General features: G+C 45.0%; 1 protein-coding gene across 1 annotated transcript in view; it reads right to left on the bottom strand.

Moving 5' to 3' along the window:
- Nucleotides 1-27491, bottom strand: part of SLC45A1 (solute carrier family 45 member 1) — a 149764-nt gene that overhangs the window by 9722 nt on the left and 112551 nt on the right. The window contains exons 6-9 of the mRNA XM_049877818.1: nucleotides 5918-6338; nucleotides 5271-5363; nucleotides 4594-4818; nucleotides 1411-2150 (exon numbers count right to left, since the gene is read on the bottom strand). Coding sequence (XP_049733775.1) covers nucleotides 1411-2150; nucleotides 4594-4818; nucleotides 5271-5363; nucleotides 5918-6314 — 1455 coding nt within the window. The 5' untranslated portion in view covers nucleotides 6315-6338. The remainder of the gene's footprint in view (nucleotides 1-1410; nucleotides 2151-4593; nucleotides 4819-5270; nucleotides 5364-5917; nucleotides 6339-27491) is intronic.

Below are 27491 nucleotides of genomic sequence, written 5' to 3'. Positions count from 1 at the left end.
AAAGGCCTGGCAATCTACTTCTGAAAATCAGACAATGAGAACCCACGGATCACAACAGTCTGATCTGCAACTGATCATAGGGACTGCACGGGACTAGGCAGCCTTTTGTTCTGTTGCGCATAGGATTGCCATGAACCGGGGCCAACTTGACGGCAGGTACCAACAACAACATGCTTAAGGAACTCCAAGATCTTATCGAAATTATCCCTCATCCTGAAACGCCCCCTGAGGACAGGCAGGGCACCGTTACTTTTACACCTGCTTTACATGAAAAAATAACCTCTCTTTTATTTAAAATCACCTCCTCAAGATCATGGATTCTGAAAGCTGGTAAAACCCCACAAACCAGCTCATGGCCCTTCAGCCAACATGGTGTATACTAAATACAACTCATACAGTCTTCTGGAAGTTTCTTTGCCTTCATAGGAGAACATATCACTGCCTTTTAGAGCCCAGAGTTTTTACTGCCTCTAGGAGTTAGCTATATTAGATGCAAAAAAAAAAAAAACAAAAACAAAAAACCCATTGCCATCACTTCGATTCTGACTCATAGCGGCCCTATAGGACAGGGTAGGACTGCCCCATAGGGTTTCCAAGGAGCGGCTGGTGGATTCGAACTGCCAACCTTTTGGTTAGCAGCCATAGCTCTTAACCACTACCCCACCAGGGTTTTCAATATCAGATGCCAGGAGAGACAACATCAGAAGTAGGAGAAAGCCCAGAGCATCTGCCAGGCTTTACTACATTCGGTTTCTGCCTTTCCTGAATTCTTTGACACCAGATTCTCTCAGCCAAAATGGGCTGCAGACACTGGGAAGGAAGATTAGAAACAAACAAAATGCACAGGATGCGTGTAACAAACTCACTAGAGGCACACTCCTGGCCTGAATGACCTTTGGGTATATGAGGCAGAGTTTAAAAGAGTTGTCAGTTTGTCAGTTTAGTGTGTAGCCAGATTACGGTTGTTGCTGTGGGCCGTTGAGTTGATTCCGACCCACAGAGACCCTACAGAGTAGAACGGCCCTACTGGGTTCTCAGGTTGTGATCTTTATGGGAGCAAATTGCCAGGTCTTTTCTCTCACAAAGCTGCTGGGTGGGGTCAAGCCACCGACCTTTCAGTTAGCAGCTGAGCACTTAACTGTTGTGCCACCAGGGGTCCTTGACAGTTTATACTTAGCAGGTTTATTTACACTTAGGTGCCGTGAACAGCGTCATCTCTGGGACTCGCTTTCAGACAGAATTTGTTTACTCATGTGTCAGCAGAGAGGTAAATGTTTATGAAGTTGTCTATTTAGATCAATGCACTCTTTAATACCTCAGTGATGGCCCAGGGATTTCGTTCTCAGAGTCTCTCCCTCTTTGTCATCTAACACCCCACGGCGCCCCCCGCTCTGAGGTTTGCTTTTTTACCTGTTGGCTGAAGGTCACATTCCTTCTCCTGCTGGTTTCTGGACAACTTCCTCCTGCAGCATCTGGAATGGCCAAGGTCTGGGGCCTCTTCAGGATCCCCGACGATCGTGGCTTTGAGGTGTCCAAGGAGCCCACCCTTAAGATGTCTCCATCTGAGCTGGAGGTCAGGGCGGCCTCTCTGCGCTCCAGAAGCCGGTGGTCCTGGTGGTAGAAGCCCTCGGGGACCCGGGGGAAGCTGACACTGATGGTCTGTCTGGGAAAGCTGCCGGGAAGGGCCAGGTAGCTGTCCTGGCCACCCGTGAAGCAGTCTATGAGGACGCTGTCTATGTTGGAGGTGCCGAAGGAGGAGGCGAACTCGCTGAGCCCTGTCAGGGAGCTGTCCCTGCTGATGAAGCTGCCGTATTTTGGCGTGAGGGGGCTGAGAGGAGAGATGGGGCTGGTGAAGCTTGCGTACAAGTTGGTGGCAGTGTGAGAAGGGACATTCTCACCAGCACTTTCCTCGAACAAAACAGGCGGGGAAGGGGGCAAGGGCAGGCTGGGACTCTTCATGGTGGGCCTCTTCTCGCCCAGGGGCCGCAGGGGGCGCTCCGGGATGCTGACCAGGGTTAGGACGGTGGTGATGCTCAGGGTGACCGCGGTGAAGATGTAAATGACTCGGAGCTGCCCACCCAGGGCTCTCCCGAAGCTGGTTTTGTCCCAGTGGATTCCCCCGACAACATAGCCAAACCCTCCTCCGAGACCTATGGAGAGAAGCAGAGTGTAAATTCCCTCTGCAGACAGGTAGAGAAAATCCCAGAGATTTATGAATCCTGTACACCAATGTCCACACCAAACCCAAACCAAACCCGTTGCTGTCCAGCCAATTCTAACTCATGGTGACCCCAAGTGTGTCAGAGGAAAACTGCATTCCATAGGGTTTCCAATGGTTGTAATCTTATGGAAGTAGATCACCAGGCTTTTCTTCCATGCTGTCGAAGGGTGGATTTGAACCATCAACTTTTCAATTAGTAGCTAAGCGCAAACCGTTTGAGCCACCCAGGGACCTACACCAATGTTCGGTGCACCATTGTTCACAATAGCCAAAAGGTGGAAACAATGCACGTGTCCATCAACAGATGATGGATAAACACAATGTGGTCCATCCATACGATGGACTACTACTCAGCCATAAAGAGAAATAAAGTTCTGATACATGCCACAACATACATGAACCTCAACAACGTTGTTGTTTTGTGCCGTCTCGTCGGTTCCCACTCATAGCAACCCTATAGAACAGAGTAGAACTGCCCCATAGGGATTCCAAGAAGCAGCTGGTGGATTTGAACTGCTGACTTTTTGGTTAGCAGCGGTAGCTCTTAACCACTGTGCCATCAGGGCTCCATCAACAACATTATGCTGAGTGAAATCCGTCAGATATAAAATGAAAAATATTGTATCATTCCACTCATGAAACATCCAGAATAGGAAAATGCATAGGGACAAAGGTTATTAGTGGTTACCAGGGGTGAGTGGGGGGGAGGGGGAAATGGGTAGTTATTGCTAAGGGGTACTGAGTTTCTGTTAAGGGCGATGAAAAACTTTGGAATGGATAGTGGTGACAGTCACACAAAGCAGGGAATTTAACACGTAAAAATGACTGAAATGGTAAATGTTTTGTCATATTGATTTCACCACAATAAAAAAAATCTTTTTAAAAAGAGGGGTGGTTTCCTTTCTTAGAGGGATACTTAAAAGCAAACAAAAACAGTTGATTCCTACTCATAGTGATCCCATGTGTGTCAGAGTAGAACTGCACTTCATAGGGTTTTCTAAGCTGTTTTTTTTTTTTTTTAAAAAAATCTTTATGGAGCCCTGGTAGTACAGTGGTTAAAGAGCTCAGCTGCTAACCAAAAGGTTGGGGGTTTGAACCCACTAGCCGCTCCCAGGGAAAAAGATGTAGCAGTCTGCTTCTGTAAATGATAACTGCCTTGGAAACCTTATAGGGTGGCTATGCATCAGAATCGACTCAACAGCAGTGGGTTTGGTTTAATCTTTATGGAAGCACTCAACCGTTGGGCCAAAGATCAACAATATGTTCTAGATGAAGCGACTAAGGCTTGGAGAAGCCAAGAAGTTTTTGTCCTAACGCCTCACAATAAGTGGAGCAGCCAAGAACCTATTCAGGCTTTCAGATCCCAGAGCCCGTGCCTCCAACCACCAGGCCATTCGAAGTCTTCCTGCAGGTCCTGCCCACATCTTAGGTCTTTTCCTTGATTTTAAAAAATCTTTTTGACTGCTATTTTAAATAGGATTTTGCCTTCCGTTTTATTTTGTAACAAGGCAAGTGTTTGAAACAGGAAAGCTACAGATATTGATTTTTATATAAAACTTTAATGACCAAGCATCGTACTAAATTCTTTTAATCTTTTGCAGTTAATTCTGTGAATTTTCCACAAGTACAAGCATTGATGCCAGTGCTGATGTTTTTGGCCCTCTCCACTTCTTGTTTAGATCTACTGTCTAATTGCATTGGCTTAGTAGGGTTAGTGGTCATTCTTGCCTTGTTCCTGACTTCAGTAGGCTCTGCACAGGCATGTATATGTACATATATACAACAGAGGCAGTGGTGGGGCAGTGGTAGAATTCTCGCTTTCCATGCAGAAGACCCAGGTTTGATTCCCAGCCAAAGCACCTCATGAGAAGCCACCACCCGTCTGTCGGAGGAGGCTTCCATGTTGTTGTTATGCTGAACGGGTTTCAGTAGAGCTTCTAGACTAAGATGGACTAGGAAGAAAGGCCTGGCAATCTACTTCTGGAAATCAGCCAACGAACACCCTATGGATCATGACAGTTCAATCCGTAGCCAATCGTGGGGATGGTGCAGGATTGGGCAGCATTTTGTTCCAATGTGCATGGAGTCACCATGAGTCAGGGGCCAACTGGACAGCAGCTAATAACAACATACACATGTACACACACACGCACCTCAACAATAACCATATATAATATTGTTGAAATGTATTATTTGAACTATGCTTTTTCAATCACTTCCATATTTATCCATATACTGGAATTTTTAACAACCAATTTTTTAAAGCAGGGAGTGAGGATGGGACTTGAAAATGCACACGTGGACATGTGGCTCTGCAAACATGTGCTGCCCCCCTCCCCCCGCCCCATGCTGAAAGGGGTTGTGATGGGTACCTGCCAGGAGGGCGTGGATGTTCAGCCCACGGTCCTGGTCCATGGGGCTGCAGACATCCATCATGTAGGCGTGGCTGGGGTTATCGGCAGAGTCCGCGCTGAAGTCCATCAGCACCACCCCGCACACAGTGAGCAGGATGCCCCACTTGTGGTTGTTCGCCGTGTCAGCCAGGGCTATCCCTATGTCCCTGCCGTTCAGCAAGAGGGAGAGGCCCAGGAACGCCCCTGGAGACAGCAAAACAAAGAGTCACCCAGAGAAAACGCAGACCAGCTCCGTCTGGACATTTTGCTATGCAAAGCTAGACTCTGTAGAGCCCCAGGAACTTTTAAAATCAAACTTCAAGCAGAACTGACTGGAAGTCACCTGAAGACACCATTTTTTGCACTTGGACCAGGATTTTTATTTCACCAAGCAGAGCAGGAGTGAGATGAACTTTATTGACAAATCTTTAAATTAAAAAAAAACTTTTTAAAAATGATCAGAGTGAACGTTCTCACAGTTGACTAGGCTGGGTTATGAGGTCCCCCTGCCAACACTCTAACAAGGGCCCCGAGTTTTGTAGGTGACTACTTTGGCCAAGACTCTTTAGACTCTTTTAGATTTTCCTAAAAGGAAGCAATTGGTCTTTTTTTTTTTTTTTTTTTTCTCATTTTATTTCAATGCCAAAACAACAGACCTATAGCCAGGACAAGAATGAAAGGGCGCCTCCTTCCAAACCTTGAGGTACATCGGTCACTCCAAGCACCCAACAGAGGCTGCAGTAGGAATCCTGAAAGAGAGCAGACCAGTGGTCATTTCTTGGGTCTGCATGGCCCATTGGGACAAACACTGGAACTTGATCTCATCACATTCCTAAAATGCCTGCACTCATACATCTCAATGCATCAAGATTAAGATGATGAAACGCAAAACCCTCAGCTAGAGAACAGATAAACAGATTCACAAATCACTTGGCCTCTCCTTAAATTTTCTACTTAGAACCTGTGAGGCTATAATTAGTCATGTCCTTCCGTGAGATTCCAAGAAATTTCAGGACTTCCCAGATGCCAAAACTCGTCTGGATTCTCCAGTGATAGGTTGGCACAGATGATGGTAATCCTTGGGGTTTGCTAAATTCCTGTTCTATTGTCTGGGTTAGATAAAGTAACTTATAATATGGGGTATGACCAGTCATACCTGCGTTTTTCTACAGCCCCATACTAATGAGTGGAATCCAACTCTTGTTTCTCCCTTGTCCCCTCATGACCCTCAAGCTGCTAAGCTTCTGGAGGTTTCCAGAATTTTCTGGAGGCCATACACCATTGGGGCTGAGGTGGGGCTCACCAAGGATGGGGCTGATGAACCACACTAGGCTGTAGAGCTGGTCAGGCAGGCCCATCTGCAGGAGCACCGGGGTCACATACGCGGTCTCCATGGCATAGCTGAACTCGATACCAAACAGAATGCAGCCATTGAAGAGCAGCTCCCGGAAGGACCTCTGGGGGTGCAGGTCCCCAAAGTCTACCAGCTCAATAGGACATGGGGTGTTGGGGGGTGGGGGTGGAGAGGGACGGATGCACTTCCTCCTTTTGGGGTGTCGTTTGAAGTTGTTGGCCCGATGGCTGATGTGCCGGGTCACAGACCCCGAGTAGCCCGAGACCTGAGACCTCCAGAAGTCCTGAGGAGCCAAAGTAGGGAAGAAGGCCTCTCCCGGAGGGGTATTGCTCGCCGGGGGGATCATCGTAGGGAGGGCTGGAGGGTGTGCCTGTGAGGAAAGACCATTCGGGGGCAACAGTTACTTCACCCAGGGTCTCCACTGTTAAGAGTCAATTTCTCTGAGTAACGCCCCCTGAACCGGCATTTGCTCACCCTTCTCATACAAGAAAGGTTGAATTCATGCTGGAGAACCTTTAGAGTCAAACAGAGTTCCCCCAAAAGTCGAGCCTGCGCATGTGGATGGTGTGATAGGCTCCACCGTCACATGCGGCCAGCCCATCAGCCCATGGAGACCAAGTCCTGACAGTCTCTCCCTACTCACACTGAAGACCCCAGTCCTTTGGGTCTCCGCACTGACACTCAAAGGGACCCTCCCCCAAATGGAGGCCCTGCCAGGAGGGTCAGACAAATGGGCTCCTAAGGGAGTGAGCACAGCCAACAGCCTCATGGTGCTTCTTGGGCCCTAAAGGACACCAGCCTCTTTTAGGACCCGTGGGCTATTTCCAGGGCAAATTTTACCCTTCTCTGAAGGTCCCGGGGGACCAGAGAGCAAGTGTTAATGGACTGAATTGTGTCCCCCCCAAAGAAATGATGAAGTCCTAACCCCTGTACCTGTAAATATGACCCTGTTTGGAAATAGGGGTTTCTTTTGTTATGTTAATGAGACCATATCAGAGTTAAGGTGGGTCCTAAACCTAATATCTTCTAAGTGGTGTCGTATAAAAACAGCAGAATAGACACAGAGACACACAGGGGGAAACCGCCATGTGAGGACCCATCTACAAGCAAAGGAACACCAAGGATCATTAGCATACACAAGAAACCAGGAGAGAGGCCTACAGAAGGAATCAACATGACTGAGACCTTGATTTGGACTTTTAGCCTCCAGAACTGTGAGAAAATACACATCTGTTCTTACAGCCACCCACTTGTGGTATTTTTTGTTACGGCAGCTCTAGATAAGACAGGAGTTGAGATCAGACGTGGTGCAGGAACACCCTACGGGCACCTCAAGCACTCAGGGTGGTGTGAGTGCCTTCCTTCACATGATGGAAGGTCGCAGCAATACCTCCACTCTCTAACGGGTGCATGTCCTCCTCACCTAAAGGCAGCTGAATGAGGTTAACAAAAATCCATTCATTTCAGGTGAATGAGTGAGTTTTTAGTCAAATCAGAAGAACTGAGACTTTTACAGTATTTTAAAATGCTCTTGCTGAAGAAATAAATCACCCCCACCCCATCTTGAATACACTTAATGGGGTTATAATTTACGAAAGTAAGGGGCAAAAGAGCCAGAGAGGAATGAGAAATAGATCCTTCCCAATCTGCAAGTTCTTTTTTTTTTTTTTTGAGCAATTTTCATAATGCCAACGACTTAGGCCACCACTTATCTGTCAGTTTTTTATACTGTGGTTGCTTGCATGTTGCTGTGATGCTGGAAGCTATGCCACCAGTATTTCAAATACCAGCAGTGTCACACTTGGTGGATAGATTTCAGGAGAGCTTCCAGACTGAGAAAGACTAGGAAGAAGGACCTGGAGGTCTACTTCTGAAAAAATTAGCCAGTGAAATCTTCTGTATAGCAGTGGAGCATTGTCTGATATAGTGCCCGAAGATGAGCCCCTCAGGTTGAAAGGCACGCAAAAGATGAATGGGGAACAGCTGCCTCCTCAAAGTAGAGTCACCCTTAATGATGATAATGGAGTCAAGCTTTCAGGACCTTCATTTACTGATGTGGCACAACTCAAAATGAGAACAAACAGCTGCAAATATCCATTAATAATTGGAGCCTGGAATGTATGAAGTATGAATCTAGGAAACTTGGAAGTCATCAAAAATGAAATGGAACACATAAAGATTGATATCCTAGGCATTAGTGAGCTGAAATGGACTGGTATTGGCCATTATGAATTGAACAATCATATGGTATACTCTATGGAGAATGACAAATTGAAGAGGAATAGCATTGCATTCACCGTCAAAAAGAACATTCCAAGATCTATCCTGAAGTACAATGGAAAGCGAGTGTGCAAGATTTTAAGCATTATTTCAAGACAAAAAACACTCATGGAGATCTGCAAAGGGCTTTCTAACAAACATAGTATGACAAACGAATGAAATTATTTCCTACCGCCTTGTAAGTACTATTTCTTTTGACTATCTCAGACCTGAAGAACAAAATCACGTGTGCCAAAATCAATTTTTTTACTTACTAATTTTCATGTTAATGTCCAAATTTGAATGTAAATTTTATTTTATAAATTTTACTTGTTTTATAAATTTTATTTATTTTCAATTATTCTAATTTATGTTCTATGGTAGACCCAAATTTAAAAGGTGACATAATTTTATATCCAGGTAAAATGGAATGGTAACAACTAAGTGGAGCACAAAAACCAAAGCTCACAGAAGATAAAAAGAAAGGGGTTTATGAATCCCTAAAGACAATTCTGAAATTAACTTCCTTTTTAAAACATGATGAGTCAGAACAGACTTCTTCCATTAAGCGCTTGAGTTTATTGGGTGCAAATCATTGTACTAGTACCACTACTGCTGAAATTACTAATAGCAATTCCAATATAATAGAATTTGTTCCAAATTCTGCATCCATTCCTTGCTGTAGTGAAAAAATTAATAATGGTGTAGAAAGTGAAATTATTTTAGAATCTGAAATGTTGCATCTGTAGACCCCACCAATAACAGAATTACAGATCTTGCTTTGTGGATAATTTTGCTTCTAAAGATGTAAATTGTTGGACCAAAAGAGGGCCAAGTGATTGTCAACATCACAGCGGACCATTTCAAAATACTCGTAAGGTTCTGTAGCCAGAATATATTTCTAGGGCGCAAAGATAATGGTGAAAATTATAAGAAGGAGTGTCTACTGTATTCTCCATCAGTTGGCTCTGTATATCATTTTGTTTGCAAACTATTCAGTCCTAAATCATTTCTCAATTTGCTACGGATGTATTTAACAATTGGCACAACTCTAACATGATTGGTAAACGTGAAAACAATTCAACTCACAGAGATTGTATGTAGTCATATTTAAACCATAGACATGGCTTTGGTTTAACTCTTGAACCGGAAACAAATTAATGAAGAATATCAGTATTGGAAAGCTGTTTGCAATATGTTGTTGCTGTCATTTTAACAATGGCTGAATGTGGACTATCTTTTCAAGGAAGAAATGAAGTGTTTGGATCCCCACAAAATAGAAATTTTGGGGTTTACTTGAACTTGTTGCCAGTTTGATCCACTTTTAGCAGGTCATATCTCAAAATATGGTAACACAAAAAGGGCAACCCATCATATATACCTAAAACAACGTATGAAGAGTTAATAAACTTAATAAACTGATAATGTTTGATCAACTATTTTCAGTAAAATAAGTATAGTCTGATATTTGTTTGTAGATTCAACTCCTGATCTCTCTCATACAGATCAGCTAAGAATTGTTTTAAGATATGTATCTCCAACAGATAGAAAACCTGTCCAGCAATTTGTCACATTTACTAGTTTAAAAAGTCAGACTGGTGAATAAATTGCAAATCAAGTACTTCACTATTTATGTGAAGTTTGCAAAATTGATTTTTCCAGCTACAGAGGCCAGCCCTATAATAATGCTGCCAATATGTCAGGGCATTATAAAGGCATGTAACAGAAAATTTTAGAATGTAATAATATGCCATTTTCACGCCATGTGCTGCACAGTCACTTAACCTTGTAGGACGTAACACAGTAGACTGTTGTCCGGAAGCAGTTGATTTTTTTTCCCTACTGTTCAGTTACTCTACCCATTTTTTGCCACCTTTACTCACTGCTGGAACCCTAGTGGCACAGTGCTGCTGCTAACCAAAAGGTCTGCGGTTTGAATCTACCAGCCACTCCTCAGAAACCCTACAGGGCAATTCTATTCTGTCTTATAAGGTTGCTATGAATTGGAATCAACTCAGCAGCAATGGCATGCATGTACAGCAATCGCTGGTGGGAAGTTCTTAAAACACATTTAGGCAACGATGGAGTATTAAAATGTCTTTCTAATACACGTTGGGAAATGCATGCTGAGCCAACGAGTGCAGTCCTGGAACCTTACACTCAGAAGCTAGATGCCTTAGAAAGTATCGCTGAAGCCCAGATACAAAAAGAAGATACCAGAAGAGAAGCTGAAAACATCACCAACAAAAATGCAAACACGAGCGTGTATATTTATGTCAGTTATATGGAATAACATATTGCAGCATTTTCATCAGATGAGTCAAGCTTTCCAAGATTCCGAAGTAAATGTAAAGGCATGCATAGCTCTCTACCAGCCATTAACAGGCTATTTCCATAATTGAAGAGAAGATCTTGAAAAATTGGAAAACACAACAAAGCAAATATTGATTATCAAGCAGTTCGGTGTCACAGAAGCACCTGAAAGAAACAAGTACATGACGGAAGTGCTTCAGAAGTATTGAGTGCCAGAGATCAATTTCGCATAAGCACATCCTACACCATTACTGACACGCTTGAATCTTGCATGAAAAGAAGGGCGAAAGTGTATGAAGTTCTTTCAAATAGGTTTTCCTTCTTAAACAATGTGGATATACCTGATGAAGAATGCATGAAGGCAGCCAAGAAATTAGGGCAGGCTTATCCCGATGACTTAAATACAAACCTTTACAGAGAAGTACGACAATTTCATTCTTACATGAGAACTAAGTTTACAGATTCAGGAAAGACAAATTTTACTCACATAGGCATGTATGATTCCATAACAGAAGATAAAATACAATGCGTATTTCCTAATGTTGAAATGGCTTTACCCATATTCCTAACTTTAATGATCACAAACTGCACAACAGAACGCTCATTGTCATCCCTAAAGAGACTAAAAAACCCTCAGCATACAACGATTCAAGAAAGACACGATTCATTATGGAAGTAGATAATGTTTGACAGCTGGATTGTGATGAAATCATTGAAGAATTTGTAAGAGCAAAGAATAGAAAGAAATGTTTTTAATTATAATACGTTAGAGATGAAAGATCTAAAAATAAAATACAGTAATTTCTTGTAATATTTGTTTTCTGATCATTAAATTTTCTTTTATGACATCTTTTCATTTATAGTCATAGCATTTATCAAGAAACAAGCATCAAAATTGAAGTATGAGCCATTTAAAGCAAAATGGTGAAAGTCAGTGTTTTGTTGTGGGAGATCAACAGAATTCTACATTGATTTATTGAAACAGCTAAGTTCACTGACTCATTTTCTTTGTTGTAGAACATGTGGAATATTCTTTTTGCAGCAAATGTGGTATATAGTAAAAATCTTAGTACTCTGCACCCACTAAAAATGATATATAATCCAGTTCACCTCATTCTGGTGAAATGGTATCCACCACTTTTGCATTCATTTGCTAATATTATAGCTGCATTTAAAAAGAAGTTACATTAAGGGTAGCTAAAACACACACACACACATATATACGCATATATATAACTCACATATCCCATCCAAATGCATGAGTAAGCAGAGGAAGTGGCACCACAGATTATCAGTGCTTAGGGCCTTCACATGCCTTAATCTGGTCCTGAGTGATCCCATACTTACAAAAACATTCTCAACGTTCATAGGTTTCCTGACCAGGATGCTTGTCATTTACAAATATAAATATTACAGACTTTCTTTCGAAATTAGTTTTAGGCTTTAGAAATGAGGCCCTTATTTCTGACATTAACTTACCATATCACCTCCCTTGTCACTAATGCTAGTCAATAACTTCTTCATGAATCATTCTAAAATTCCTCACTCTTGATTTGCATCCTAAACTCCCACCACCATCCCACCCACTCAGGGATTGTCCTCCTTCTCTTCAGAAGATACCAATGGTGGAGATGAATGGATCTAGAGAGCCCCCAGCAGGATTCAGAATATTGTGTTAACCCAATGACACATCCATCCATCCATCCATCCATCCATCCATCCATCCATCCATCCATCCATCCATCCATCCATCCATCCATCCTCCATCCATCCATCCATCCATCCATCCATCCATCCATCCATCCATCCATCCATCCATCCATCCATCCATCCATCCATCCATCCAACCAACAGCTCAACCACCCATCATCCCATTAACCCATCCACCCTTCCATTCATTTTTCCTTCCTTCCTTTTTTGTCCTTCTTTCTTTCTTTTCTTCCACACATTCACCTGTCCATCCTTCCATCTTCTATATGCATCCATCAACCCATCCTCCATCCCCATCTCCTCTTCCAAACATCCACCCATCCATCCACATATCCACCCAGCTTTTCATCCATTCTCTCATCCACCATCTACCCATTTACCCATCCACCCTTCCGAACAGCCACCGCCCACCAACCCTCCCATCCTCCCACCCTCCCATCAACCCATCTACCCTTCTTTCCTTCCTTCCATACACCCACACACCTATCCATCCTTCCATCTGCTATTCTATACCACTCATCCACTCATCCTCCTACCTACCCATCTACCTCTTCCAAATATTCATCCATCCACCCATCCATCAACATATCCACCCACCCACCCAACCTTCCATACACTGTCTCATCCACCATCCCCCCATCCACCCGTCCACCCTTGCAAACACCCATCTACCCACTCATCCTTCCATATAGCTAAGTGCTGGGTACCATGACACTGAGATCACAGAGATAAGAGAAAGACATCATTCTTGCCCCTGAGTTAGGTGAAAAAGTGGAGGAATGGGGCTCTAAGCAGTGGGAAGCACCATGTAAAGGAAATGTGTACAACAGTTGGACACACTGGAGGTGTGCTGAGAGATGAAGCCATCATGGAGGGATTAGCTGATCCTGCAGGGCTTGAAGCCTGGCTAAGAGATAGATTTTATACTGTAGTGACATAGCCAGAGACTCAGTCTTCTCTCACATGTTTTATTAAAGACATAATTCCTTTATGAAGAGTAAAATTTAAAAGGCTAAGCTCCTTGCTTATGTTCTTTACTGGGTCTAGCTCAGGCCCTATGTTGTTGTTGTTAGGTGCCGTCAAGTCGATTCTGACTCATAGCGACCCTATGCACAACAGAACAAAACACTGCCTGGTCCTGAGCCATCCTCATCAGGCCTTATATAGACCTATATATCTGTTTATTGGCTAGTGTTGCCTCCAAAAACCAGGTAGCCGTTAGCATCCCCTGGGGTTTCATTCATTGAAACCACAGAAATGGAGTGCCAGTTGGAACACTGCATAGTAAGACTGTCTCTAGAAGTCAGAAGTGAGACCTTTTGCAGCAGGTGTGTTGCAGAACATGACTGACTATACCTGCAGGTCACAGCCCCACATTCAGCCTCAGCGGCCAGCTCCCTTCCAGCCTGTGCTCAGCCCCTTGCCCTTCATGCAGACTGCACATCTTACCCTCTCTCTCCTGGCAGCATTTTTACACCATAGTGTCAACTAAGTTCATATGCATTACAAACTTTACCTTTAATTTTGGAACGAAGAACTGTGGGCCCAGTTTGAAGGCATTTCAGCTTTAAACAGCATATGAAAGAAGTATATTTTTGAAAAAGGGGACCCTTTTTACTTAAAATAGACTATTAGCTCACTCTACCTGTGATGTGACAATTCCGCCATCCTCTCTCCACCTCCCCCAGCTTTAAAACACACACTACAGCCTGCCCTATCAAAGTGAGACCCTCACATCCCCAACTTAAACCCCCTTTAGCATCTAAACCAGAATTAAACTTGAGCTTGAAAAAAGTCTTCATTAACAACTTACCTTCAGATTTGTGGCTCGGTATTACCCTTTTATAGTAAGATACATTTATTAAAAGCTATTCATGAATGTTCATTCTAAGAAACATTTAAAAAAGACATTTCTGAAGAGACAGTTTACAGATGGGGAGAAAATGTTTGGGAACCACTGATAAGGGTTCAATATCCAGAATGTATAAAGAACTCCTACAACTTAACAAAAAGATAAACAACCCAACTGAAAAATGGGCAAAGGACTTGAACAGACATTTCAAGAAAGAGTACATACAGGTAGCCAACAAGCACATGAAGAGATGCTCAACTTCATCAGTCATTAGGGAGATGTAAATCAAAACCACAATCAGATACCACCTCACTGCCAGTAGAATCACTATGATTAAAAAAAATAAATAAAAAAGGAAAACAACAAGTGCTGGTGAGGATGTGGGGAAATTGGAACCCTCATCCATTGCAGGTGGGAATTCAAAATGGTACAGCCACTGTGGAAAACAATTTGGCAGTTTCTCAAAAAGTTAAGCAGAACTATGATATGACCCAGCAAGCCCAGTCCTCCGTATATACCGGAAAGAATTGAGAGCAGGAACACAAACAGAAACCTGTACATCAATGTTCATTGCAGCACTATTCACAGTAGCCAAAAGGTGGAAACAACTGAAGCGTCCATCAACAGATGAATGGATCAATAGAATGTGGTACATACATGAAATGGAATATTACTCAGTCATAAAGAGAAATGAAGTCCCGATACATGCTACAATACGGATGGACCTTGAAAACATTAGGCTCAGTCAAATACTTCAGTCATTAAAGGACAAATAGTGTATGATTCCACTTAGATTAAATAAGCAAATAAACAGAGACCAAAGCTTATTAGTGGAAGGGAGTGGAGAAGGGGCAGCCATTGCTTAGGGTGCACTGAGTTTCTGTTAATGGTGGTGGAAACATTTGAAAAAAGATAGGGTGATGGTGGCATGACATGATGAACACAATCAATGTCACTAAATTGTAGATAAAAGATGTTGAATTGGCAAATGGTTTTTTATACATATTTTTATTACCACAATAAAAATTCTTCTAAAAAATCATTTTTGAATGATACCATAAAAAAGGAGTGGAAGTGAAATATAAAATAATGAAGTAGAATTTTAATACCCATTGCAGATATTCATCAGACTGTGTTTATCACACTACACCACCATTTACTCAGCCAAAGAAAACTGCTCACATAACCCTGGGCCCCCAAAAAGTTATACACCAGACACACTACTGTACTTTCAGAACTCAGAGAATGCTTAAAGTAATGAACCCCAAAGAAAGCTGAAGAGGCAAATGATTAATAAAAATAAACAATGTCCATGTAATTAGAATGCTTAAAATTATGAAAATTATTTTACTATGTGTGGCAAAACCCTTCATTTCTTTCTCCACTTCTCTATATGAGAAGGGTTCTTCCCTCAATGGGGCCACTTGTGGTCACTTTCCTTTCCCCATTCTTCTTTCTTCTACCGATTCCCATTTCAGTAGTCCAAGGAAATCTGCCCAGACCACTATGGGGCCCTGTGGACTTAGGGGGCTGTACTTACTAAGCTAGTTACTGTATCGGCCCATTTCTCACTTTCTGTCTTTGGCAATTTGGGTCCTACCCAGTGGTCAATTTATCCTGAAAACCCCCAGGTCAGGCTGCACACCGAACTTGGATTTCACAAGCGCCTGACTCCACTTCCTTACAAAAGCTGAAAAACAGAAACATAATGGTAACCCCCGAAGTCATTTGAGAAGATATTTATTGTCGAGGACGGAATGAACTGAGTGGCTTAGAAGCCTCTCGTTTCAACCTTGACTGGCGACTCGAGAAAGCAGAAATCCTTGGTGCTCTTCCTAAGCTTAACCCTGGTGCCCGGAGGGGTTAGACAACGGCCCTTGGGGATCAAGAGGGTTCAGCCTCGGGCAAGGGGGGAAGCGGAAGCTGATGACACCTGCCCAGGTGATCCGGGAGCAGGCCTGCCGAGGCTCTACACAGAGCAGAAGCCTAGGGCAGATCCTGGGTTTCCTCTCCTTCCTGGCGAAGGGTGAAATAAATCTGTCACCAAGCGGCTACCCCCCTCTGGGCCTGAGGGTTCCACACTCAGAGGTCAAGATGGGGGCTCATTTACAGTTCAATTAAGTAGACATCCAAGAAGAACAAAGGTCTTGGTGTCAAGCTCCAGCCCAAACTGGGCGCTCAGATCCCCTGGGGCCTAAGTCGAGGCGCCCCCAGTACAGAGCCCGGGCAGCCGTGCCAGGCCCGGGAGGAAAGGGTGGTACCTGTGGGTCGAGACAGGAGGCATCCCTGGCCGAGGCTGGGTCCCCGCCTGCCGCGCGCGCAGCTCGGTCCCGGCCCCGCCGCCCCCGGCCCACCGCCGCTGCCGCAGCATCACCCCGCCGGGCGGGGCCGTGACGTCACGCCTGCATCCCCGCCGCCGGCGCCGGTACCCGCAGAGCATCCTTAAAGTGGCACCGCCGGGCGGGCGGGGCGCGGCAGGTTTCCAGCCCTCCCCAGCCCCAGACACCGGGGCGCACTACGACTTTTCTGCGCTGTAGGCACTTTTGCCCGAGGGGACCCTTCCTCCATAAAATACATAAATAAAAACTATATTTTACCACTGCGTTGATGTAAAAATGAGTGCTGTTGTTAGGTGCCATCACGTTGATTGCTACTTATAGCGACCTCATGCGGCAGAGTAGAACTGCCCCATAGGGTTTCCTAGGACTGCCAGAAGAAAACAAGTCTGTCTTGGAAGAAGTACAGCCAGAGTGCTCCTTAGAAGCAAGGATGACAAGACTTGTCACACATACTTTGGACATGTTATCAGGAGGGACCCGTCCCTGGAGAAAGACATCATGCTCGGTAAAGCAGAGGGTCAGCGAAAAGGCGGAAGACCCTCAAAGAGATGGATTGACACCATGGCTGCAACAGTGTGCTCAAACATAGCAATGATTGTGAGGCTGGCATAGGACCAGCCAGTGTTGCATTCTGTTGTACTTAGGGTCGCTGTGAGTCAGAACTGACTCAACGGCAGGTAACAACAACAATCTTTGGAGATTATTGTTTACAGGTCTTTCTCCTGAGGAGCATTGGATTTGAGCCACCAAGCTTTTTGGTTAGTAGCTGAGCGCTTAGCCATTGTGCCACTAGGGCTCCTTATGAATGTATTACTATTAAATATTAAAGAATTTTATTTGACCCCAAAGTTCAGTTTTTTCCTTCTGAATTTAAAAGAAACTAAAACATTTTCATAGGGCTCCAAAAGTGTTGCGTGGTGTTGGCCTGCGCCTGCTGTACCTAATGGCTAAGTCACTCCTGCCTAGAAAGTTTGTACTGCATCCACTTGTTTATCTAACAAATCTTTTGGGTCCTGACTCTGTGCACTGTCCTAGGCACCCAGAACACAGACAAAAGTCTCTAACTGCATGGAGTGACATTTTAGAAGAGACACACATTAAACAAGACAAATAAATAAAGGGTATGTCAAAAGATAGAAACTACCCAGGGAATGAAGTTATCATGGGTGGGGTTTGGAGAAGGGATGGTGTTGCAGCTTTAAATAGGGTTGTTGACGAGTCTTTACCTAGAAGGTGACATTTGAGAAAAGAGTTGGAGGAGGTGAGGGATGAGCCATGCTGATAACTGGGGGAAGGTCATGTCAGGCAGAGCAGTGCAAAGGCCCTGGGGTAGAACCAAGGAGGGCTGAATCAAATAATGATACAGCAAAGGATACAGCCTCCAATAAAGTTGCAATAGCAGGGAGCGCTACTGAGGGGAGGTACATGGTTCTAGGAAAGTTTATAATAGGGGGATTTGACCTAGTCGGGGAGGGTCATTTGACGAAGTGGCACTTGAGAGGAGAATTGAAGGCTGAGTAGGAAAAGCAGCATGTCCCAGGTGGAGCAGAGCCCTTATCAGAGGAGAGGACATGTGACCACAAGAGCTGAAGGAAGGGGTGGGGTGAGTCCGGAGAGGTAGGTTGAGCCCAGCTGGCAGAACTAGGCTGTTGTCTTTTTCTAAAAGCAATGAGAAATCTAGAAATTTTTATTTGGGGGGGGGTTACGTAAATAATATTAATATTTTGAAAAGACCATACAGCTCAAGGTGGGAAACAGATTGGATGGGACCAGGAGGGATGTGGGTGCACCAGGTAGGAGGTTACACAATGGCCCAGGTGGGAGGGGATGGCGGTGACGGTGGAGGGACAGAGGCGATGGATTGGCTACATATTTACAAGGTAAAACCAACAGGGCTTGGTGATAGATCGAAGGTAGGAGGCGTGGAAGGGACAGCGGGGGGTGCCAGGAAGTTTCCAACTTGAGCACCTTGAGCAGAAAGTGGGGTTTGTAGTGGGGGGACTGTCATAGGTTTAGTTTGGAACACACTGACTTTGAGGAGCCTTTGAGGCATCCTAGTAGGGACGTAGGCCAGGCCGTCAGAGATGTGGGTCTGGAGATGGGTCTGCACATGGGAGCTAACTGAGGCTACGACTGTGGACAATGAGATCAAGAAGGAGAGGTGTAGCAGAGAGGGCCCCATATGAGGCCAGGTAGAGGAGAAGGTGGAAAAGACTTTTTCCATTTTATTTTATCTCTGTTACAGGAGTGAGGGCAGAGTGGTTCAGTGGTAGAATCCTCGCCTTCCGTATGGAAGAGGGTTGCTGTGATGCTGAACAGATTTTGGCAAAGCTTTTAGACTAAGACAGACTAGGAAGAAAGGCCTGGTGATCTACTTCTGAAAATCACAGTGGTCCAGTTCTGTTGTTCATGGGGTCACCATGAGCTGAACCAACTCAGCAGCAGCTAACAACAGTAACAGGAGTAACAGTTTGAAAAACAAAAATACTCACGGGCCCTTCTATTTTCCACTTACACACAAAATGACCCGTGATTTCGTTAGTGGTTGCAACCGGTAAACCTCAACATCTCAGGGACTTGACACAGTAAGTCTACTTCTCACCCATGTGATGTCCAAGGGGTGGTTCCTGATGGGTGAGGGCTCCACACAGTCATCCAGGGACCTGGGATCCTGCAACCTAACTCTGTGCTGATGGACGCAGAAGGAAGAGAGAAGGCTTGTGGGTGGGGCCAGGCCTTCAAGAGGCCCCTCCCACTCACATTCCATTGGCTGGGACTCAGTGACAAGCTACAACCAATTGCAGGGCCTCTGGGAAAGGTGGCCCTACTTCAGAAGGGGAAGAAATGGGTGTGGGGGTGGGTGGCTCTGCTGCTGGGGCTGCTTTAGCTTTTGTCTGCCTGGCGGAGGCGATGGGAGGGAGGGGGAGATTGGGAATGCCAGGAAGGCAAAAGTTAATATCCAGTTTCTGATATTCAAATTTGGAGTTTGCAGCAAAAGAAAAGGCTTTAAATCTAGGCACTGTTGATAAAGGAATAAAAAAAAAAAAATCTTTGACCTTTAACCTTCCAAGGAACAGGTGGACAAGCCTACTACCACAGTGTAGAGGAGTGAAACGGTCTGGATCTGGTCTCTGTCAGGAGGTCTAACCAGGAGACCAGCCTCAAAGGAGGCCGACAGAACATGGAGGACACACAAGAGAAAGAAGCCCACCCCTAGGTCCCTGGGCACTTGGGAGGATGGCAGGGGGAGAGGGGAGGGCAAAGAGGGAGGTAATGGTCAAGGGGCTTCCCCAGCTGCTCTCCGGGCAGGGGCTCACATTGCTCCTGACCTGGGAGGAGTCAATTTTGGGCGAGCAGCCCCACACTCACCTAGTGGCTGCAGCCCAGCCAGGAGAGCAGAGCAGCATGCTGGTCTAGGTTGCCGGTGAGCCTCCCTTGGTTCCCATTGGGTGCATGGATGCTGAGTTGCCATGGCCCCACTGGAGGTAGGGGCACCTCAGTGACCCTCAGCCTCCATGTGGGAAGACCAGGAGGTGTGCGGGTACTATGGCAAAGAGACCCAGAGGGGTCTCCAGGGCTAGGCAGGGACCTGAGGCAGCAAGGTCCCTGCCAACTTCACAGCAGAATCCTCAGAATGGCAGGGGTCTACCAAATCCAGGAGCCACCCCCCTACCCCCACCAGGAGATCAGGTGAGCCCCTTACCTGTCCCCTAGCTACATCCTAGAAAGGAACACGAGGACAAAGTTATTATCCTAAAGAGACCAAGTCAGACCCAAAGGGGCTGTTCCAATGATCTGATTGGACTCCATTTAGATCCGGTTTGACCAAAGTTACTGACCAGCCCAGGTGGGAGAGGGCGGCAGTGACATAGTGGTGCTGGATTAGCTGGCTTCTAGGAGGAAAATACCCTAGGACTCAGTGATGGAGTAAATAGAGAGATTTCCCTCTCCCAAACAGCCTCCAAACCGGCTGGTGGTGTTTCAGGAAAGAGATCAGATCAGTTACAGGTAAATAAATAAGCGAGAGTTTCCTTGCACACCTGGGAGTAGTGTGAATAATTGCACAAACCAGCTGTGGCTCAAACGATACAGAGAAAATCCCCTGTAGAAACAGACCACAGGCAGTGTGCAGCGAGTCGAGGGCCTGCTCACCTTAGCTGCCATACCAATTTGTCCACCAGGTGGTGGAAGAGCCCTACCTTTGGCGAGTTTCCTGGGGTTGAGTGCGTAGGACCCAGTTCCTGCTGTCTGAGGGAGCCTTCCACAAAATCCAGGAAGTGGCCCCTTCTAAGCATTCTTGGCCAGTGCAGAGCCTCTCGGTTCTAAGGTCAGGTTTTCCCTATACTTTGTGAACACACTGCAAAGCCTGCAGCCAAGTGGTCTTACATGAACATGGTTTTTAATAACAGACCTTGTGTCAGGGCTGTGTTAAGGTTCTGTGTGTCAACCTCATGGAATCCTCACAATTGGGTGGAGTTGGCATCATCCCCACCATTTCTTTTGGTCCCTGAGACTTGGCGAGGGTGAGCAAACACAAAGTCAGGGGCTGGAGCAGGAATTTGAACTCAGAACTGGGTAGGTCATAGGCCTGCACCCTGTCCCCCAAGCCCTCCTATAGAACTGGGGTGCAGTACAGTCAGCCCTTCTCTGGGGTCATTCACTCATTCATCCAGCGACTGTTAGTGGAACACATACTCTCCACCGGCACTGGGCTGGATGTTGGGTGCAGCTGAACAAATTCAGGCTGAGGCCTCTCAGCCTGGGCTCCACCCCACGACCTGCACTGACCAGGCTGAGGCTCCCGGGGACAGCAGCATCCCATCTTCTCTGGCTAATCCCTCCCCCAATCCCATTCCTTGATTTAGAATGGTGGTGACCCATCACAGGCTGTCTTTTGCCGCTTAATTCAGAAGATACGGGCAGTTCAAAGGCCAGGGGGCTGTGCGTGTGGATGCGTGTGTGCATGAAAAGAGTGTTTACACACATGTTGTAGAGAAAGACACATTTTCTTACATTGTGTGTAGTTAACAGCTATTACAGTCCTCAAATTAATACTGCTTTCCACTCTTCAGGGGTGCTTCTATGGCTCTGACATTCCCTGTACACACATACACACGCATGCCCGATGCACGCATGCACACACAGAGGTGCACACTCACACATGCACTCAGGACACACAGAGGTGCACACAGACATGCGCACACATGTACACTCACATATGCACGCACACATGCTGACACACACACAGATGTGCCCTACACCCACACACACTCACACTATTCCTATCGCTACAACTCTGCTGGTTGGGGGAGCAGCAGCCACCCTGAAACCTTGAGTTTGAACCCAGAAGATCTGTTTTCATAAGAAAAGAGTCACGAAATCACAGTCCCTCTAATTACACTACATCACAAACTCCAGGACTCGTTTATGTGCCCTTCTGCAATGCTTGGCAGAGGGCTAAGCAGACACATACGTTTATCTGACCTAACTAGAATGGGACCAGGACTCAAACACCAATGGTCATGAAGCTGGCACAGGACCGGGCAACGTTTCATTCTGTTATCCGTGGGGTCACCATGAGTCAGAGCCAACTCAATGGCAACAAACAACAACTAGAATGGGTTCAGTTGAAGTTGTGCTGCTAATACCAAAGATTGTTACGGGCTGGTCCAGGAACATCACTGTAATACTGCTGCAGGAAAATGAATTCTGATTGCCAAACATATACCCTCCTTATAAAGAGCCTTTGGAACCAAGACCAGGACCCTGGACTGTCCTGAAGGGCTGGGGCAAAGTGGAATCAGAACCCCAGGCAGCCTGGAGTAAGCCCCAGAGAAGAGGAGACAGGGCTTCCCTCTCAAATGAAGCCCAACGCTCCTCTTGGGCAATGGTTCTCACATTCTTGTGTGGCTAAGTGCCAATTGAGGTGCTTTTTAAAATGCTTGTTTCTATCACCTAGAGATTCTGATTCAGTTGGTGTCTTAGTTTTCTGGGGCTGCTGTAACAAAATACCACAAACTGAGTGGCTTTAAAGAACAGAAATTTCGTATCTTCATGAGGTTAAGAGTTTGAATTCAGGGTGTCAGTAGTGCCATGTTCTCTCTGTCCACTCTAGGGGAACATCTTTCAGCTTTTGGTAGCCCCAGGCATTCCTTTGTGTTTCCTTGCCTTGCAGCTGTGTCTGCCTCCGTGGTCATATGGCTGTTCTTCCTCTCTCTATATCTCTACATCTGTCTCCTCTTTTACAAGACATCGCTCAGATGGGCTAAGGACCCACACTAACATGACCTCATGTTAATCTGGTAAGATCTTCAAAGATCCTATTTCCAAACAAGGTCCCAGGGGCCAGGGATTAGTACCCCAACCTATATTTTGGGGGGACACAATTCAATCTGTAACAGTAGATCTTGGATGACAAGTTTAACAAACATGCTTGGTACTTCTGGGTAGGTGAAACCGGGACCACACTGAGAAACCAAGCTCCTGAGAGTTTTGGATGGGTTTAGACACTAAAGGTTTCTTGGGTCTTAGAAATTCTTTTCACACAAGGACTCATTTGTCCTTCTCGTTTTAATGAAATTGCTCTTCTATATTCCCTTTCGCGTTTTCCTCAAAGAACATCCAAAGCTTGGACTGGTATGAAACAATCAGCTTTGGACTTACGGGCACTCCTTGAAGAGTCGGGTTAAGACCTATGTTCCAAGTCACCACGGGTTCTTAAATATAATCTACATTTCTTTTTAGTGACTGGCTGAGCTACAAGGTTCAACCCAGCTTGGGATCTTGGCTCTGTAACTGGGATCATCTCAACAACTATGGAGGTTGAAAGGAGGTGAGAATGTGGCTCTGACTCCCGCACTTGGCATTTTGAGTGGTGGCTTCTCCCGAGAGAAAGTGTTCTGGTTTAGATCATGGTTCAGACTAGCGATTATACTGCTCAAGGGAAAGGAATGTGTAAATGTTGGTTTTACTTTTTTATACCTGTTGTTGTTGTTCGCCCTCAAGTCAATTCCAACTCATAGCGACCCCAATGACAGAGTAGAACTGCCCCATAAGGTTTCCTAGGCTGAAATCTTTACAGAAGCAGATATGTAGAAGTTTAGAAAAAAAAGAGATACATGTTTATACAGTTTGTATAAACCAAGAAAGGACCTGGAATCCTACACATGGAACTATATATAAAATGCTAGTGTCCATCCCTGGACAATTAGTCCCCGAGTGGTACAAATGGTTAAGCACTTGGCTGCTACCCGAAAGGTTGATGGTTTGAATCTACCTAGAGGCTCCTCAGAAGAAAGGCCTTGGAGATCTACTTCTGAAAGGTTACAGCCATGAAAACCATAGAGAGCACAGCTCTACTCTGAAACACATGGGATTGCCGTAAGTGGGACTCGGCCGAGGGCAGCTGGTCTCCTCCTGGAGAGTGATATCGGAGCAGGGCAGGTATCTTTACCCTTTAAATTCAGGCACTTCAGTTCTCTTCGTGGTGATTGTTGCTTTACAAGGACTGTGTGCTCTTTTTATGATAAAAGCAAGTTAAAGAGCAAAAAAATCAGTAAAAATAAAATAAAAATAGCATCAAACTCTTGGATTCTTGCATTTACAAATTATTAGAATGTTTCAAAATATAAAAAGACAGTTGTCAAAAAAAAAAAAGACACTTGTCCTCAAGTTGACTCCAGCTTGTGGTGACCCCGTGTGTCAGAGCAGGATCGTGGGCCACCGGGTTTTCGATGGCTGATTTTTTCAGAAGTTGATCACCAGGCCTTTCTTCTGAGGCACCTCTGGGTGGACTTGAACCTCCAACTATTCAGTTACAGGTCGAGGGCCTTAACCATTTGCACCACCCAGGGGGAGTGTGATCTATAACCGAGGCTCAAATCTTCTTCTAACTAAAGTAAGATCTTTGGAGTAATTACGCACTCAAAAGCATCCTCTTAAATAGTTTTTGTTGTCCAGGAAGGAGCCCTGAATAATTTTTAAGGCAGTAGAATAAAAAAAAAAAAAAAAAAATTAAAAAAAATTTTTTTTTAGAATTGAATGATTTCTGATGCCTCTGGGCTCTTATTTCTACTTTTGCATGACTTAAAGCATTGTTTCCTGACTGAATTTTCCCACTAACCTCATTTAGGTTCTTTTTGAACTTCAATGGAACAGAAGTCACAGCTCTCCCTCGCTGCCCTCGGTGTACATTGTACTCCATGATGGAGTTGGAGTGCTAAGAGCCTCGTCTGCATTTAAACTGGACCAACAAGGGCCGGGACCCTCCCACCTCCACAAATCTCTGCTCTGGCCTCCCACCATGATGTTCCTTCTGTGTGTGAGTCGGTCGGTATTAATTAAAATGCTTTGTTTTCTCCTTCAATGAGTCCGCCTCTTACAGCGTATTCATCGCCTTCCCCACTTTCAACTTCACTTGGGCTCAACATTTCAGTTGCCAACGGACAGACACCTCATTATTTACCGCAACTTGAATTGGGACTATTTTTCTGTTTCTTGGAAACTTCCCTTAAGAGCTCCGTGATCCTTTCTGGGATGAAAACAGTTGCCCCTGCTGAGCCAAATTCCGTTTACGGCACCAACACAGCCAGCGTTGTTCTCTCTCTTCAAGAGATTTTTTTTTACTCCATTTAACTTGTTTTTCAACTAAGCTCAATGGACTGGACTTATCCATTCAGAAGACACCTGGTCAGCAGCGGTCGTCTCTTTCAAATAGAATTAGGTTCTTTACTCGAGGGCCTGCGTTTGGAAGCAGCCAGCTCACTAACCTTGAGGCTCGCCACTGGGTTAGCTATAGGATGCTGATGAAGCCAACGAAGCCCATCAGGTCCATGCCCCAAACTGGCCATGAGTGTTCAGACTATAAGCAAGGTTGGTCTGCCTCCTGTTGCTTCCTTTAAGAAATACCATTGGAAAACAATTTGCTGGCTCCTTTCCAGAAAAAATGCCAGGGGCTGCTGAGAAGGGACCCCTGAAGGTGGTGAGGCCGTTTGTTAAACACTATGAGGAACTGAGGCAGGACAGCAGAGAGGATTTTTGGTTATCGTAGCTACTGAATTGTCCATCTCCTTGGAATTTTGGCGATGTAGTAGAATTCTTGCCTTTCACATGGGAGACTTAGATTTGCCTCCCAGCCAGTGCACCTCATGTGCAGCCACCACCTGTCTGTCAGTGGAGGCTTGCATGTTGCTGTGATGCTCAACAGGTTTCAACAGAGCTTCCAGGCTGAGATAGACTAGGAAGAAAGGCCTGGCAATCTACTTCTGAAAATCAGCTAATGAAAAACCCTGAGGATCACAACAGAACTGATCTGCAACCAAACATGGAGAGGACACAGGACTAGGTAGCATCTCGTGCCATTGCGCATGTGGTCACCATGAGCCGGGAGCCGACTTGACAGCAGCTAACAACAACAACTGGCCTTCAAAAGCTCTGCTCACAAATCAGCAAATGCAGTGTTTCTATATTTTTACAACAGCAACAACAGAAAAAACTCTGCTCATTTGTTATAAGAATTGTCTCTTGGAATACACACAGCATTAAAGGTGTTTGGTGAAGAATTGAGAACATAACGTTGTTGGTCATATTTTCTAGGAAGTCTAATACATCACATTTAATCTTTTAAATTGCTTTTAGAAATTACTTCCAGATGAATTTTTAACCATATTGCAATCAAGATCAAGGGCTTTGGGGCCTGCAGACAGCTTCACTCATGTATTACGAAGTCCCAAACGGGAAGCCTCTGCAAGATGATGTAGTGCAACCTCAACACTTCAAAAACAAGGAGGCCGAGGCCTGGAGATATTAAGTGACTTGCATGAGGTCATGCAGCTTTTGAATAGCAGAACCAGAAAAAGAGTTTTCTTCTCCCTCTGTGGAGGTTGTATGCTGTCCGGTGGATTCCAACTCTTAGTGACCCTATAGGACAGAGTAGAACTGTCCCATAGGATTTCCTAGGCTGTAGTGTTTATGGGAGCAGATTGCCAGGTCTTTTCTAGTGGGGAATCCCTGGTAGGTTCAAACTGCAGACCTTCTAGTTAGCAGGCCAGCGCTAACCATGACGTCACCAGAGCCCCTCCTCCTTCTACAGCCTTTTGTTTGTTCCATGACTCTAGTGATTCTCAGATTCTCAACCCAAACAGACCCGGTGTTCCTCTACTTACCTAATGACATTCATAGATAATACAAATTTACCTATACAAATAAAATTCCAGTCACTCGTCATCATATCCTAATTATAAAATAAAGGAGAAATAAAGATGTCATATAATAATATGTGTTCGAATAGGTAAATTGCAGTCTAAGGTAAGAAATTCTATTGATTATGTGTTGCCGTGTTAACAAATTGCCCCCTAAACCCACAGCTTAAAACAACAAGTATTTATTATCTCACAGTTTCTGTGGGCCAGGAATTCAGGAGTGGCTTAGCTGGGTTGTTCTGGCTCAGGTTCTCTTCTAAGGTTGTAGTCAAGCTGTTGGCCAGAGCTGAAGTCATCTGAAGGTTTGACTGGGGCTGGAGGATTTGCTTCTAAGATCACATATGGTTGTTGGCCGGAGGCCTCTGGTCCTTGACACAAGGATCTCTCCAGAGGGTGGCTTGAGCATTATCTTAGTTATCTCATGCTGTTATAACAGATATAGCACAAGTGGATGGCTTTAACAGGCAAAAATTTATTCTCTCACAGTCTAGGAGGCTAGAAGTCTGAATTCAGGGCACCAGGTTCAGGGGAAGATTTTTCTCTGTCTGTTGGCTCTGGGGGAAGGTCCTGATCATCAATCTTCCCCTGGTCTAGGAGCTTCTCAGCACTCAGACCCCTGGTCCAAAGGACTCACTCCACTCCTGGCTCTTCCTTCTTTCTTGGTGGTACTGAGGTCCCTTTCTTCTCTGCTCACTTCTGTCTTATATCTCAAAAGAGACTGACTCAAGATACAAACTAATCCTGTTGCTTGTGTCCTGCCTCATTAACATAACTGCCTCTAATTCTGCCTCATTAACATCATAGAGGTTAGAATTTAAAACACATAGGATAATTACATCAGATCACAAAAT

The sequence above is a fragment of the Elephas maximus genome, chromosome 3 (genome assembly GCF_024166365.1).
Source record: "Elephas maximus indicus isolate mEleMax1 chromosome 3, mEleMax1 primary haplotype, whole genome shotgun sequence".
Taxonomy (NCBI): Eukaryota; Metazoa; Chordata; class Mammalia; order Proboscidea; family Elephantidae; genus Elephas; species Elephas maximus.
The sequence above is the reverse complement of the archived record's forward strand: the minus strand, read 5'-3'. Positions and strand labels throughout refer to the sequence as shown.